The sequence below is a fragment of the Anguilla rostrata genome, chromosome 6 (assembly GCF_018555375.3).
Source record: "Anguilla rostrata isolate EN2019 chromosome 6, ASM1855537v3, whole genome shotgun sequence".
Taxonomy (NCBI): domain Eukaryota; kingdom Metazoa; phylum Chordata; class Actinopteri; order Anguilliformes; family Anguillidae; genus Anguilla; species Anguilla rostrata.
Genome location: NC_057938.1, coordinates 21,073,313 through 21,088,991, shown reverse-complemented (window position 1 = coordinate 21,088,991; position 15,679 = coordinate 21,073,313). Strand labels below are relative to the sequence as shown.

Below are 15,679 nucleotides of genomic sequence, written 5' to 3'. Positions count from 1 at the left end.
AGGAAAAAATATTTTTCATGTTATTCTATGAGGATGTTTGATTGAAATAGTGAAACTCCGGTGACCAATCAGATTTGGGGGGGGATAATGATGTAGCCAATGTGGAAATTTGAACTGGACTTCAGGGTTGGCACCCCTGCGCTTTGGAAGTGTACCATGGGATCTTAAATGGCCAAATGGTCTCTGTGGTCCTGACTGACTGCACTGTTGAAGGACAAGCAGCACCTCTGCAGGGTATTGGATTTTTGAATCTGGACCAGAGGGAAGAGTGTCCCCTGTTGGCAAACTGACAGCACTTGCAGCAACAATAATCTATTCCCACTAGCTTTCCGATCCAAGTACTGACCTAGCCCGAACCCAAAGCCCAATTTCCCTGTCTGTGCAACCTTGGGAGAATGCATCATGAAAAAAATCCTAAATTAAAGGCATACTATGCAGCATTTTTTTTTTAGTCTTGCTGTGGTCTTGTGTTTACAATCAAATAAGTCTTCTCATCCATCTTCAACTCCACACACTCACCACGGTGTTAAGGGTGCCAATACAAATTGATAAATAAAAAGCTGATATTTCAGTCATGAGATTATCTGCAGTGATTTAACTGATAATTTGCCAATTACAAATATTTTGAAGAACAGGGTTTCATTTTTTTTATTATCACCTTTGTGGAAATTTTACGGCTCATGTATGTACTAATGCAAACATGCATGTTCAGCTTCACAAATCGTGCCGTGATGTCATTACACCAGCAGATGTCAATGTTGAACTGAAGGTTCAAGTGACTCGCAACACTGAATCCATTTAGAATCAGCTGGTCGAGTCGTTCCAGGCCGGTTCGTGTTCCTAACGAAGGCAATGCGTCAGGTGACTGCTGATCAGCCTCAGGTGTGCGTGCCTGTGTGCGTGGTCTCTGTTGCCCAAGGCCCTGTAGACCTCCCTGGCTGCGGGAGGGAACTGGAACAGAGTAGGAGCACCCCGCTCAGCTCCTCTTAATACTTCCCCCAGCATCAGAGAATCCTTGAAGAAGGCACTTGACATGAATCTCTTCAATAATATATCTGGCTCTACACTAGGATTGTATGTAGAAACTAAGCTAAGCCGTTCTGGCTGTGGCTGACTGCCTTGAGAAAGTATAATGTAGTGTATGATGCTGCATAGCCAAGGTTAGCCAGAATTGTTTTTTCTTTTTGTCTTTTTTTGGGGTGGGGATGCTGCATTACAATACAACCATTTCTTCTTGTGTTTCCTCTCGTTTTTTGACAAGGTGGCCATTTTATGGAAGTCGGGGAGGAAAAATGTACTCATCTGGTTGTAGAGGAGAACTCTGTGACAGAACTTCCTTCTTTGGCATCAAAGAGAGTGTACATTGTAAAGCAGGAGGTAATGTCAGTTTCTTTCTCACTGCAGATGCCATATGGTCTCTTAACTTAACTGAGGATTACCCTGACTGACGTGCGGCTTTAAAGTGTACAGCAACACTGGATATTGGCCTGTCTCCTTCCACTTCACTATTTAAAAATATGCAAATTGGGGTTGAGAGTGAGAGCACAGGGGGTGGGTGGGGGGGGCAGTACAACCAGTCGGTAATGAGGGTGAGGGGAAGACAATCCCGCACCTGTCAAAAAATTTTAAAAAAGAAAGAAAAGAAAACAAGAAAGGGGGAAAAATCCTGTGTCTGTTACTGTTCTGAATGGGGACCCACCGTAGATCAAGCTAAACCTAATTGCTATTTATTACAATGTCAGCAAATTAATTTGAAATTTAATTTGAAAGACCAGCCAAGGGTTTTTTGGCAAGAGAAACCAAATAGGACTTCAGTACTGTCCTTACGCGACTGCAGAGTGGACAAATGATCCGACTGTATCATTCCCTGACATCATCTTATCTTATTTACGTCCCCGGTAAAGAACCGTGTCAATGATCCACAACCATGAAAAATAGACTAACATTAGCTAGCTGACCATTATCAAACGGTTCTGCTGCAAAGATTCAACTACAGAAGCAGTCTTAACATAATTTTGTGAGTGACTTGTTGGTGTTCATACAGCCACAGATGCAAAAAAGTGAAACCCATGCTAGCCATGCTAGCTAAAATGAGAAAACAGCTAGACTTGGCCAACTAGCCTGCTAGGAAAGACAAATAGACTCAAATAGAGACAGGATACTCTGATTTAGAAATATAATTTAGTGTTTATTACTCCTTTAAGACAATGTCATTTTCATCCGCTTGTGTCTCCGCTGTATCTTACTGCATCTACAGCTATTTACTGAACTGGATTCACATTTCCGACAAATGCATACATTAGTAATAATGCATACATCATTGCAAGATTTGATTTAGTTTTCTAAACGTCTGTTCCATTTGTCTTCAGAATGGCAAATCATCCATAAAGAAGTATTTTGATGTGAAAATCATCCGGCTTATAATATGTGTCTTTTTCTTGTCACAGTGGTTCTGGGGCTGTATACAGATGGATGCCAGAGCAGAGGAATCAATGTATCTGTACGAAAAGGTAAAACAGCCTTTTCTGCATCAAGTTTGAAAATGTATCATTTGGCATTGAATACATGAACCATTTAGTAGAACTTGATCATCTTGGGATTTGAATGTTAAGTGAAAATCTGTAGCGTGTCTATTCACAGTACATCATGCCTTACATTTTTAAATGGCCTGCCTAGCCTGTAAAAGGAATATTGTGAAGTATACAAAAAATAGCTTTTCTCTTTTTTGACTGATTCTTGCTGTTTGCCTCAGTCAACAAACAACATTATTATATTTTAGAATTTAATGTGATGGCTACCCCGTATGATCGTGGCTGGCTGGTATACACACAATGACACATGCATATATTTCAGTCTGATTTTAAATAAAACAGATGCAGTAGAGTTACACAGCGTACTATCTTTGTGTCATTTTTCTGAAAATATGGCATACCAGAAAGAATTTGTATGTACACACACACACGTGCATGGACACATGCACACACACACACACTGCATTTATAGGTACCGAACTAAACAGATTCGAATGTGCAATAAGCCATTCAATAGAAGTCACAGGCGATGTCCCCCCACCTGTCTGTCTCAGCCGGGCAGCCCCGTCATGCAGAAGTGCGCGTCCCTGCTGTCGCTCGACACGCCGCGCGGTCATCACAAGAAGCGCCGCCTCCGCGACGCCTTGGCCCAGCTGACCAGGGAGACCGAGGCCTCCGCCTTCCCGCCCTGCAAGAGGCTCTCCTTGGAGCGCCCGGCGTCCGCTGGCTCCCTGCTGGACGTCTCCAACACCCCGGAGTCTGGCGGCGCCCCTAGAGGTCAGGCACGGCTCTACACGCTGCGCTGTGCTCCCTTTACACCGCGCCTCATGACTTCACTATATTTCAGCCTGACAAAGTTCACACTCCAGGGTAGATCCACTCAACGTCCAGGCTTGTGCTTTGCTAATTAACTAATAGTCAGTCGTTTATTTCATTATCCAAATGGGGATATCACTTAGGTGCTGCTCTGATTGGAGGCAGTTGGGCAAGCAGAATCTGTTCATGGTTTTGGTTTTGGCACTTTGGTTACAACCCAGTCTACTGATAAGTGTCCCCCTTTAACAGATAGCTCAAGCAAAACAAGCAACAAACTAGTAAATGCCATACATGTCTTAAAGTATTGGACTTTTTAAATGATTAATTATTATTTAAATGATCATAATATTAATTTAAATCTTTTCAAGGCAAGTCAAACTCAATCTTATATTTGGCCTATTAGAGACCAGTGACCCAGACCTAGAGAATACCCGTCCAACTTCAGTGTCCAACAGGAACAAAAGAAAATGAGGTAGAGGGAAATATTAGAACAGACACACAACCAAGGAACTATCACAAAACAAAAGAAGAGAAGTTTCCTCCGCTCTAAAACAACTCAAAAAATGAAACCTCAACTGAGTTGAAGCACTGAAGGGGTGGGGGTGGGTCAGGTCCATTTATGAAATGACCATTCGTAAAAAAAATGTAACCTTAAGATGCTGAAAGCAGAACTAAACTCAATAATATTATCAAAAGACTTTTATTCCTCAGTCTGTGTTTAAAGAGACCCATTGAATTAGGTGGCGATTAGCTTAGCTATTGAATTCCTCTAACCGAAATGGCAGATTTCCTCGTGCTTTTGACGGCGAAGGTGACATTTGGAAATAATAATAAAAGAAAAGTCTAGCCAGTACTGAAATCTTCATTCTCGTGCAAATAATGTTGTATGACTCTGCCTCAAGGCTAGTCATACAACATAGATCTTTGCTCTTTTCTCTAGTAGCACCCTCAAAAATATCAATACCAAACTGGCCGGCCTTGCCGACCATTACCTACGTGGATGGAAAAAATGAATTTCTTCGACACATTGACAGAGATTGGGCTTTCAAACCCATGAGGCGATTATAGCCCAGTGCTATGGTGTGCTGGGCCCTGACACTGAGCAGATTTGTGTTCTGGTGTTTTCTACAGAGGGGTAATAAAACCTTCCATGGGGCAGAGACACCCCGACACCCTAGATTTGTGTGCATAGATAAGAGCCTCTGAGTGTCTTTTAATTGCCAGAGGAGTGGATGATTGGGGAGGGGAGAGAGAAAGCACGTATCGGCTGTCTAATAAGAACAACAGAGCAGCCCAGCATTGTAACAATGTAACACTGCATAGATCATGTGACACTGTATAGATCATGAGAAAATTGCCTGTATCAAAACACACTGTCCCTCTCATGTCACATTGTGAAGATTAGGCATTTGAAATGATGGCAGTTCAGACTGGATAGTTCACTTGGGGGTATGTCAACAACTCTCTTCACGACCAACTAGAGGCTGGCCAAAATGTCTTCAAACCTTCCATGATTGCAGGATTGACTGTCCCGAAGCTCAAAACAGCATCCCGGCAGTCAAGGCTACCATTTAAAGAATTAGTAGCCATTATTATTGGAATTATTATAATTTTTTTGGAATACTTTTTTATCCGAATATTCAAAAAAAATTTCCCGCTATTGAGAAGTTGCATTGGTGCTCCTTGGTCTGCTGAGCTGAGGGGAATGCAGACGAGTGTCCGTGTCCTCTGAAGTGCAAGCAGGCCGGGCGGTGTTTCCTTTTTCACTCCGGAGGAGTCACTCATGCTCAGTGTGCTGGAATTGCTCACTGCCCCGTGGGCCCGCGGGCCCTGCCAGCCTCTGTCAACACCACGACGCTCCCCATTTCCATTTGGAAACCGCAGGCCTTCGCCGTGGCGACGAAATGGGCAACCAGCGGCGAAGGGCTTTTGTGGCCGTATTGAAGTGTAAGGGGAGTAGAAATGCGGTAAAAAGTGAATTTTATTTCCCCCCCCCCCCCCGTTATATTTTCGCGAGACCTATGATTGTTCCCTGCTGGTCGCATAGCGGCCTAGGTGTTCAACGACTATGATATCCGTTCTGAAAGATTCTGCGGTTTAACGGTCTCGCGATGCACTGCCGTGAACGAATAGAATGAAGCAAGACGGTGCGTATGCACGCTCAACTTTGCCAACACGTGACCCAGTGTTTCCTGATTATCAGGAAACATGGTGCTTGACTGATGTCAAATTTGACAGTTGTTGAATCAAAAAACTTTTGTTTGTTTAACAATGTCATCACAATTAATTTATTACTACAAAATACCATGATATGTGTAGGGGACCACCCAAACAGAAAAAAACTTGTGATGCAATTTATTTGTTTTTGGCCATATCCTCATAGGACAGAATGGAAATTGGTATATATGTGCTATACCAAGGTTAATGCCCCTCATAGAACAAAATAAAGAGGTCTTTTTCCCCAATGCAGAGAGCTACAGCCTAGCTAATGGATGTAGCGTTGTTTGCATGCAGGCCTATTTGTAGAGGAAGAGGAGGAGGAAGAACAGGGAAAGGAAACGTTGGTGAGAGAAGGAGAGGATGGTTGCTAGTGAGTACCCCAGGTCAGTTGATTTCCCTCCCATAATGCTTTTCTTCATTGGACAGGCAACGCTCAGAACAGCTGGGTCCTACAAATGTTGGGAAAGTTGTCTTAGACAATGAGGAATACATTCATATGTAACTAACAAACATCATCATGTATTGTTGTATATATGGCCAATGTTTCCCTTCAGAAAAACTTAATTGGACCAAATTGCTCTCATCGGCGAGATGCAGTCTACCCCTAAACATGCAGGCCTACAGGAGCTGGGAGCCTTTCTCCAGGGCAAGGCTTTTTGTTGGAGAGCCCTGGGTTTGGCTTCCTTTTAATACAGCGTCTTTGTTTTAGTACCACTGATCCTCGATGAGTTCCCAGAGAATTTTTGGAACAGAATGAAAGGCAGATGTTTATAAGCCATGTTTATAAGCTCCTGCGGAGCTTTGAAGAATTGGACTCCAGCTGTCCAGAGCAAGTCGAAACGTTCATTCATTGTGAGCGGCAGTCTGAATGAGAAGTCCCACGTCGCAGTCAGAGGGAGCGGTAGCTAGCCTGCTAAGAACTACATATGGGAATGAGCCGTTCACCCATACCTCTAATGTAGGCTCAGTCACCGTCACCTAAGTTACAAATGAATAACAAGACCTGGTCAAAACCTAGTATATGGCTGGACCTAACACACGTGATCTGGCCGACCAATGGTGTAACTTCATTACTCACTCAGTCACTCACTCAGTCAGTCACAGACATTCGCATTTGCAGGGCTGGCCCCGCTGTTGTGGTCCAGCCAAAAATGAACTAGTGAACTAGATTGTTGTAATTAAAGAGGAAGTTGAGCCACAATAAGGAAGTAATTAGATCTATAATTAGTTTATTGTATGTCTGAGTTGTTAGCTCTGACTGATAAGGTTGCTTTTAAAATCACATTTAGCCCAGAGCCTAACAGAAACAGCCTGGAGCTGCCCTAGTTCCTTTTAAGTCATCAGCAGTCGGGAACTGGGGGGGCTTAGCTTGGAAGCATTGCCCTCACACATCTCTGTTATGCTTTATACAGTGCTGTGTATTATGTCGCATATCAAATGATGTATTTTGACTTGAGTGTTCCACTGAGCCTTGAGCAGTGCAATGCTAATACAACAGAGCAAAACGCTGAAACAAAATGGAGGGGTAATATAGCGGTTAGGGCACCAAATGCTTTAGAAACAAAAAGCGAAACGTATCGGTAAGTATCTGGGTGTATAAATCAATACTTATGTAAAATGGATCTTTGAGTGTTTTCCTGTAGAAGGACATCTGATAAAGGAATAATGCAATAAAATGTACCGCAACAAGGCCCTCACACTGTTCGGTAGTGTTTGCCATTTATTTTCCAGACAAAACATTTTCCAGGAAAATGCTCTCATGGGCATAACTGTTATGAGGGCTCGAGAAAGATGAATAGGGGGGAAGTGCTTGGCTGTTTTTTATTTATCATTAACCAGTGCACTTTCTCAAGCCCGGCCTGACGGTATTTCTTCTCAAAAGCGTTAACTAGTTTCTCCGGTGCCGCTTGGGGCCCCTGCAGAACATTCCAGGCCTTCGAAAAACGGCGGCGCCCCCGCGAAAACGTCGGCGAGGTGGCAGGTCTCCAAGGAGCTGTACCAGACGGAGAGGAACTACGTGGACATCCTCACCTCCATCCTACAGGTGCGCAGCTTGGACACAGGCTACAGTAGCGTATAAGATAACGACTTCCCAGAAGTGCACCTTTGTATTTGTCTCCAACTCACACGGTTAATGTACAAAATGGTGAACAATTCATGCATGCCACACATGAAGTGATGCTAACCAGCTATTGCGAATTTTCCACTGTGTGCTACCAGCAGTCAGATGCAGTTTCCGTTCATACACACGCTCATTTGCATATTGACTGGCCTAAAAGAGCAGTTTCACTACCTGCTTCTAGCAGACTTGACTAACTGTTGCGGTCGTTGCTCCCATTCTTGCGTGTGAACTTGAACATGCTATATGAAGCTCTAAAAAGAGGACTTGCAACCGTATTTGGGTTACTGTGAACGTACCCTTGATCGGAGTTTCTCAACCCGGGTTTTTGGGGGACCCACTGTGCATACTGGTTTTTGTTTCAACCGTTGTAACAAGCTCTGTATTGTAATGAGCTGCTAATTGTTCGTAATTGGGCGCAAACTGTTCCTAATCAGAGTTTTTACTATTCTATTGAAGTATGATTTAGCCTTTTGAAGCCACATTATTTTTTAGGGCATAGATATTTTCCATCTTAAATATCCCATATTCACATCCTGGGAATTTAAATCAGTCAGACCAATTTATGCTTTCATTTACTGTGCTGTGTGTACTATATGGCAAATGATTCTGACTGAAAGAGGTTCTGTTTTTATTTGATTCAGATGGAAAGTGACCGGTGAAATCAGTTGTGTCCGATTTGCTGAGTGTGCAAACCTGAAACCGTCTAAAATGAATGGAGTTTACTGACAACAAATACATGTAACCACATGATTATGGTTGAATTTTTTTCACTCATTCTCAACAAACTTAATTGATGAAAATGAATGGAGTTTACTGCCAACAAATACATGTAACCACACAGTTATGGTTGAATTTTTTTCACTCGTTCTTAACAAACTTAATTGATCAATGGATTGGCTTTGATGAAAAAAAAACCGCGGTTGAGAAACACTGCCCTGAACTGTGGCTGAGACGAAGGCCTGAGAGATCTGACCAGCAAAGGGAGCGACTGGGCCTGTCGCTCGTCCGTCTCGCGTGCTCGATCGACGGCGGCGCGCTGAGTCTGTCCCGTGTGCACTCAGCTCCCCCCCCCCCAATCCCCCTGATCAGTGAATCGCCATTACCTGGCTCGCCTGCTGAGTCTCCAACCAAAAGTGATACTGCGGCAACAACTCAAGAGCTTGTAATTGCACTGTTTTATGTGCTAAGAATACAGTTATGAGATATCGAGCAGTATAATTTCCAAGCCGGGTACAATTAGCATTGTTTTATACCATTGTTAGTATTAAAGGTTTAAATGCTCGTATGGCAAAGAGACACAACAAAGTGCATTCAGTAACTTATTTTTGGCAGTGACAGAATCCCATAATTCTAAGCTCTCGCTAAAGAGACCGAAACTTTCAAGGGCCATCGCTATAGCTCGAACTCACACAATTACAGGCACTTCATTACTGCTAATTGCAACAGCCTTATAAAAAGGGAGCATTAGCGGTAAAAGTACGAAACATAAAAAGGCTTTTAAAAATACAGTCTGTGTAATTGTCTGAAATGCACCTTATCTTTAGCTGTTTAAGCTTCCGCTGGAGAAAGAAGGACAAGTCGGAGGCCCAATTCTGGCCCAGGAAGAAATCAAGACCATTTTTGGTAGTATCCCTGATATATATGACGTGCATACAAGGATAAAGGTAATTAAAAAAAATCTATATTAAATGCTCTTGATCATTTTCAAATTCATTAAATAAGTCAATTAAATGCAGTCATATCAATGTGTATAGTGGTTGTTTGTGTAATAATGAATTGATGTGTTTGCTAGGCAGATCTGGAGAATCTGCTCATTGACTGGTCTGAAGAGAAAAGTGTTGGGGATATCATTCTGAAATATGTAAGTATAATGATGTATTGCTCTAAAGTATTTATCTCGTATCTCTGCTTTTGTTATATATATTTTTTTTTTTTGTTGAAGAAACTGATTAAGCTTGCCAATTCTAATGTGTACTTTCGCTTACTATACTATATATACACCACTGAGCTTTATTAACCCCTTTGCACAGATGGTAAATCTGGCCAATCCTCAACTATTTATGTAGTGTTCTATTTAAAGCTTTATAACTGCAGATGTGAGTATCACAGAGACTTGGAAAATGGTTTTAATAAATCAAGACAACGTGTGGTATTTTACAATAATATTGTGTGAAGAGGTGAAGGATTAAGTGTAATGAAAAACTTTATAATCACAAACTAGCCATATTTAATGAATCCTTCAGTAAGATTTCGTGTCAAATTTTTTAAAATCGGTTCTCTCTGCTGTTCTCTGTCCTGTTCATTTCACAGTCCAAGGACTTGGCAAAGGCTTACCCACAGTTTATCAACTTCTTCGAGATGAGCAAAGAGACCATTGTGAGATGCGAGCGGTTGAAACCAAGGTTCCACGCTTTCCTGAAGGTGCCACTTCTCGCATCCATCACTCAACACATCAATTCCAATTAGCCCCTGCACATCAAACGGTAGACCTCCACACATTTTAACTGCCCTTCTGAACCTCAACACTTTGTCCCGGCGCCGTTAGTCTTTCTCTCGTTCGCTTCTCGTTTTTCGCTTCCTTAAATTGCTTTGGCGGGCGAGTTCCTCCGGCCTTGTAAAAAAAAAAAAAAATTAAAACCCACAGCGAAAGTAGCTTCTCGGCGGAGAGAGCGCGCTGCGGTCCAGCCGAACGGAAGCGAGAGCGCGTGTCGGGTAGGCGGGGGTTTTTTTTTTTTTTTTTTTTTTTCCCCCGCTCGGTCGCTGCGGCTGCGGTGGTGGTGGTGGTGGTGGGGAGGAGGAGGAGGTGGGGCCGGGCCGGCGGCGGCGGCGGGTGCGAATGAGTCACCGCGGGCTTGTTTTTTTATATCTCCAGATCAACCAGGCGAAGCCGGAGTGTGGGCGACAGACGCTGGCGGAGCTGCTGATTCGCCCGGTGCAGCGCTTGCCTAGCGTCGTGCTCCTGCTCAACGGTGAGCCCCCCCTCCCTTCCCCCCCCCTCCCCTTCAGGAACGCAGCGGAGCTCAAGGACTCCGCGCGCACGAGTGGAGCGGGCCTCACGCCCCCCCCCCCCCCCCCCCCCCCCCCCGCCCGCGTACCTTCGCCTCGTCGGCGCCTCTAATAACTCCTGATCGATGTCACTTCCTGTTGCGCCCGGGACGCCGGCGATGCCTTCCCCTTGATCCCCGAGCGCAAACTTTATGTTCCTCGCCGTCCAGTATTGCAGCGCAGTTCCCGCTGCTGCGTTCCAAAAGATGTGCTGCCTGCTGTCTACGGAACGGTATACGAGTTTTAGACTGAAACGGAGGTCATAAGTAAATGTCAGTTTAATTCACTGCATCTGGTGTACACCCACAGATGAGCCGCTTAAAAAGATTTTAGAAAATAAGTCCAAGTTCAGGGTTTTGGCTTGTGTAATACTGTGCTTGTTATTTAGAATGTGTGCGCGTGTGGGGGTGTGTGTGTGTGTGTGTGTGTGAGAAAGTGATTGTGTTGTGCGTTGTTATATATTGTGCGTTTGTGTGCGCATGCATGTTCACGCGCTTGTTTCTCCTCCTCTGGCAGATATAAAGAAGCACACTCCGGAGGACAACCCTGACAAGGTCACCTTGGAAAAAGCCGTCGAATCGCTCAAGGAGGTCATGACGTAAGAGGACACCGGCTCGCGAAATTTAGAAATCTGGCTGGAATCTTTTTTTATTTATTTATTTATTTATTTTTTGCCTCGTGCAGAGAGAGGAAGCCTGTGTGTTTTGCGTTTTCCAGTCGCTGTCAGCATCGGCAAATTCGAGCGGTTACGTAACGTAAACTAATTACGTTTGACATTGGCTCGTCTTTCAGACACATAAACGAGGACAAGAGGAAGACCGAAGGACAGAAGCAAATCTTCGACGTGGTTTACGAAGTGGACGGCTGCCCGGTAAGCTAAGCGCGCAGGCGGCGTGTGAATATATTATGCATGTGTGTGTGTGTTTGTAATACCCCGGTCTAATGCGTATGCTTTCAGCAGATGAAGCGCGTCGTGCGCGTTTGCTCGCTGCCAGGAGCAGCCGTTTGGCCGCCCGCGTGTGCGTTCGCACCGACGAACCCGGTTCGCTCGGGGGGTCGAGGTTAATTCCGTTGTCGGCTCGTTCGCCGAGCGAATTGAAAATCGGTTCGCGGGCTGAGAAATTGTTCTGCGAGAACTTTCCGGTTAATTGAATTCCCTTCTTGAATTTGTCCAGTCGGAGTGGAAATTAACCCCGCTGCACTGACGCTCGGCCTTTTTGCAGTTTGCACGCTTTCAGGTCGTTCGCCGTTTCCGAACGTGCGGCCTTTCGCGTATTCGTTTCGCGTTCTTACTCCGGCCCGAGGCGGGCATCGTGTAGCTTTTTTTCCTTTTTATTTTATTTTTTATAGAGACTGAGATATCGGCGTTCTTTCCGGAGCGGGGTGAAAGGGGGAGGAGGGTGTGCTCTCCAAAAGTCCAAAGCTCTCGTGTCGTTCCACGAAACTCGGGTGCTCCGGCGCGGGGGCGGGGGGGGAGGGGGGGGGCGGCGGCTCTGAGCGAACCCGGGGGGGTTTCGGGCAACAGGCACGGACTCTGGAGAAAGGGCGGAAAATGAAAGGCCCACCTCCCACATGTGTGGTGCTGCTGCTGGTAGCCTGAAACTGCCTTTGAGTAATCTGGGGGGGGGGGGGCGGGTTGTTCATAAACTGTCTTGCCGTACAAGCGCTGAACTAACATCAGGTTCCCTCTATGTTTGTATCCTAGCTTCATCCATTATGACCTGAAAGGTGAACTGATCCTAGATCAGCAACCTTGCCTCTAGGATCTAGCTTCATTAATACGGGCTAACGTTTCCCTTGTCCGTATCCTAACCTCATCTATTACGGCCTAAAAGTCAAACTGATCCTAGATCAGCACCCGTATTAATGAACTGTCTCGGGGCACTGATCTGGGCTCCGATTCGCCCTGGGCATATTCCTATCTTATCCATTATGAGCTGAAGGATAAAACTGATCCCAGACCAGCTCCGTTTCTTTCCGAGCGCAGGATCAGGGGGCCGATAATCTCTCCGCGTCTCTCCCCCCGCAGGCCAACCTCCTGTCCTCGCACCGCAGCCTGGTCGGCAGAGTGGACACGGTGGCCCTGGGGGACCGGCCCTGCGACCGGGGCGACCACGTGACCCTGTTCCTCTTCAGCGACTGCCTGGAGGTGCGACGCTCAGCGGCCGCGCGGCTAACTGCTCCGACCGGGGCGGGCCTCCCGGAAGCCTTTCCGCCGTGGCGCGGCGGCACTGCTTCACTGATCTGTCTTGTCGGGGGGTATCAGTGGCTCACCCTTTCTATGAACTCATCGTTTTTACCTCTTGTCCCTTCCCCCACACACCCCACATATGAAAGTGCACAGTGTTCATCTGGTTGCAAAGCCCGCTCAATGCAGGAAATCCAATGGCCAAAGTGCAGCACTTTTCCGGGACAATTCATTATTTATGAGCGCGCGGCGAATTGCTGGTGCAGCTATTGTGAGGCGGCTAATTAGCCGCGTGGCATTATGCGGGAGCCGAGCGGAGCTGCCGGCGAAATGTCACCCCGAATCGGCAGCGTCGGGCCCCACCAGGTAATGAGCGGAGGCGGGGGGGGGGGGAGAAATCGAAGTGTCCCCCACCGCCCCCCCGCCCGCCCGCCCGCCTCCCCCTGCCCCACGCGAGCTTCTTAATCGTTCACTCGCGGCCACCCCCGTACCCCAGGGAGGGGTGGTGGGGGGGGGGAGCCTCTCCTTTTATATTCCGCGGTGTTCCAGAATCCGGGTCAGCACCGGACCCGCTAATGAATGAGACTGTTTACCTTATTGATCATCACGCCTTCGCTCCAGTCCCCTGACGCACCCCCCACCCCCACAGCCCCTACAGCCCCCCTCACCTCGCCCACACTCTTAACGGGGGGAAGGCTTGTGAGGGATGGAGGAGGACTTTTATTTTTTATTTATTTTTAAAAAAAATGTCCTCTCTCTCCTGGCATCTAAAGACTGTATTTCAAATAGATATTTGACCCAAGTTTAATGTATATACAGACTGTATATATTGCACGATGTTTTCATACGTAAGCTGTTACTTGTTGCAAAGGGTAATTTATTTGGTTGAATGTTAAACTGCTAAACTGTTTTGTTAAACTAGTACAGTTCAACTGACCCCAGTCGTGGTGTCAAACGAGTATGCTCAGTGGCGTGGGCGGGAGGGCCGTTACCATGACGCTCTCCTGGCCACCTCACCCCCCCACCCCCCCCCCCCCAGATCGCCAGGAAGAGGCACAGGGGGATCGGAACATTCCGGGGCCCGTCGAGCCAGACGCACGCCCCCGCCCCGCTGAAACACGTGGCCCTCATGCCCCTGTCCCAGATTAGGAGGGTCCTGGACCTGCGGGAGACGGAAGGTGGGTTTCAGGGTTTCGGGGGGTTTTGGGGGTGCGCTTCCGGGTTCCCGTTGCCCGAGGGGCAGGGTCCCCTTAGGGCACGGCTGTCAGACTCGGCGCGTGTTCGCCGCCGTCTCTGTCGGCCGACGGCCTTAGTTGGCCTCGTGTGTTTGCGCAGACTAATTTCCCAAGATACACTTCAGCCAAATATTCAAGAGAGGCTGGCTGCAGTGCCACTTGAGGTGCGTGGGGGCGGGGGGCGGGGGATAGGGGGTGGGGTTTGCGGGTTGGGGGGGGCTCGACTCAACAACTCAAGTACCGGGAATTACGCATTTTTTTTCTTCTTCTGCGTGGCTCGCGATGGTTGCCGTGGCGAGGATCGCATAAACTCCGGATAAAAGCAGTCGCCGTATATATGAGATTAAAACAATTCTTCTCGGAGGCCTAACAGTCAACAAATAGCAGCGGGGCGATCCGTCTCCTAATCTCTCGCCTCCATTATCTTTCCCCTCGGAAGCTAATTAGCATCCGAACCGCGCCGCGGCTGTAAATGAACGGCCGTTTTAACCGATTCGGCGGCCATCAATTCAGACTCTTTATGTCCCGGCGGCGTTGGCCGATGTTTCATTAGCCCGCCGCTCCCTTAATCTTTCGGGGGAAGTCCTTATCCGGCGGCGTTAGCGAGCGCGCCGCGATCCCGCTAAAACGTGTAGCCAAAGCCGCGATGCGACCGCCATGTCGGCTCTGCGATTAGCGCGGCGGTTCCGTCGAATTCATTACAGGCGCTGCTTTCGCGTCATGCGGTGTTTGAAGGTAGAGACTCGCATGGCCCATTTCCGGTACGTTTCAATACCAAGTGGATTGGCCGACGTTTCGAGTATTACTGCTGATACTCGTCCTATCCTGTTAACATATGTTCAGCAGCCTTGCTTCACACGGCCCTGTTCTGTACCCGCACTGCTGTGTCTGTAGCGGGAGATGCAAGGCCGACACCTCTGGAGAATAGCCCTGTTTTTTTTTTCTCTCTCTCTCTCTTTCTCCATTGAAACCGGGGGAGTCGGCTTTATTTTTTGTTTGCTTTCCGTGGTCGCCTAAATGAAAGGCAGCCTCGGGGGGGAGGGGGGGGGGGGGGGTCAGGGGTCAACCCCGTATTAACTGACTTTGCCTGACCTGAATTCTATTGCGGAGCGAGAGGAGCTGAGCCTTACACACAGTCTTCTGTGTGAACACGGCGAGGGCGGCTGCACAGTCTGAACGAAAAGAATCAGAGTCGTTCATTAACTGGACCGTGTGTCGCGAGAGGATTTGAACTTGCTTTATGACCGTTGAATGAGTCATTTTAAGTTCAGGGTGAGAGCCCATGAGTAAATGCCGAACAGACTTGTTAAACGACCAGAAATGCTCAGTATTTTTGTACTGCACTGAGAAAATGCAGAGATCTTTGGGGGAGCACCTAAAGAAAGTATGGAATATCAACAAAACAAAAAAAAATTCACAAGATGGGCTTTTGTCCTTAAATGAATGCATTGACTTTTTACTGCTGTAACTGCAATGATCTAAAATTTGCAGCGTTGGGTAGATTGATCTAGTTCAGTGGCTT

The 15,679-nt window shown here is 46.7% G+C and overlaps 1 protein-coding gene across 2 annotated transcripts in view; it reads left to right on the top strand.

Moving 5' to 3' along the window:
* LOC135256807 (protein ECT2-like) overlaps nt 1–15,679 on the top strand; it is a 32,759-nt gene that overhangs the window by 12,206 nt on the left and 4,874 nt on the right. For both annotated transcript variants that reach the window (XM_064338965.1, XM_064338964.1), the window contains exons 10-21: nt 1,262–1,377; nt 2,448–2,510; nt 3,086–3,308; nt 7,490–7,611; nt 9,234–9,353; nt 9,482–9,550; nt 10,000–10,110; nt 10,562–10,658; nt 11,251–11,332; nt 11,527–11,605; nt 12,764–12,883; nt 13,962–14,100. In XM_064338965.1, the coding sequence (XP_064195035.1) occupies nt 1,262–1,377; nt 2,448–2,510; nt 3,086–3,308; nt 7,490–7,611; nt 9,234–9,353; nt 9,482–9,550; nt 10,000–10,110; nt 10,562–10,658; nt 11,251–11,332; nt 11,527–11,605; nt 12,764–12,883; nt 13,962–14,100 (1,341 nt within the window). The remainder of the gene's footprint in view (nt 1–1,261; nt 1,378–2,447; nt 2,511–3,085; nt 3,309–7,489; nt 7,612–9,233; nt 9,354–9,481; nt 9,551–9,999; nt 10,111–10,561; nt 10,659–11,250; nt 11,333–11,526; nt 11,606–12,763; nt 12,884–13,961; nt 14,101–15,679) is intronic.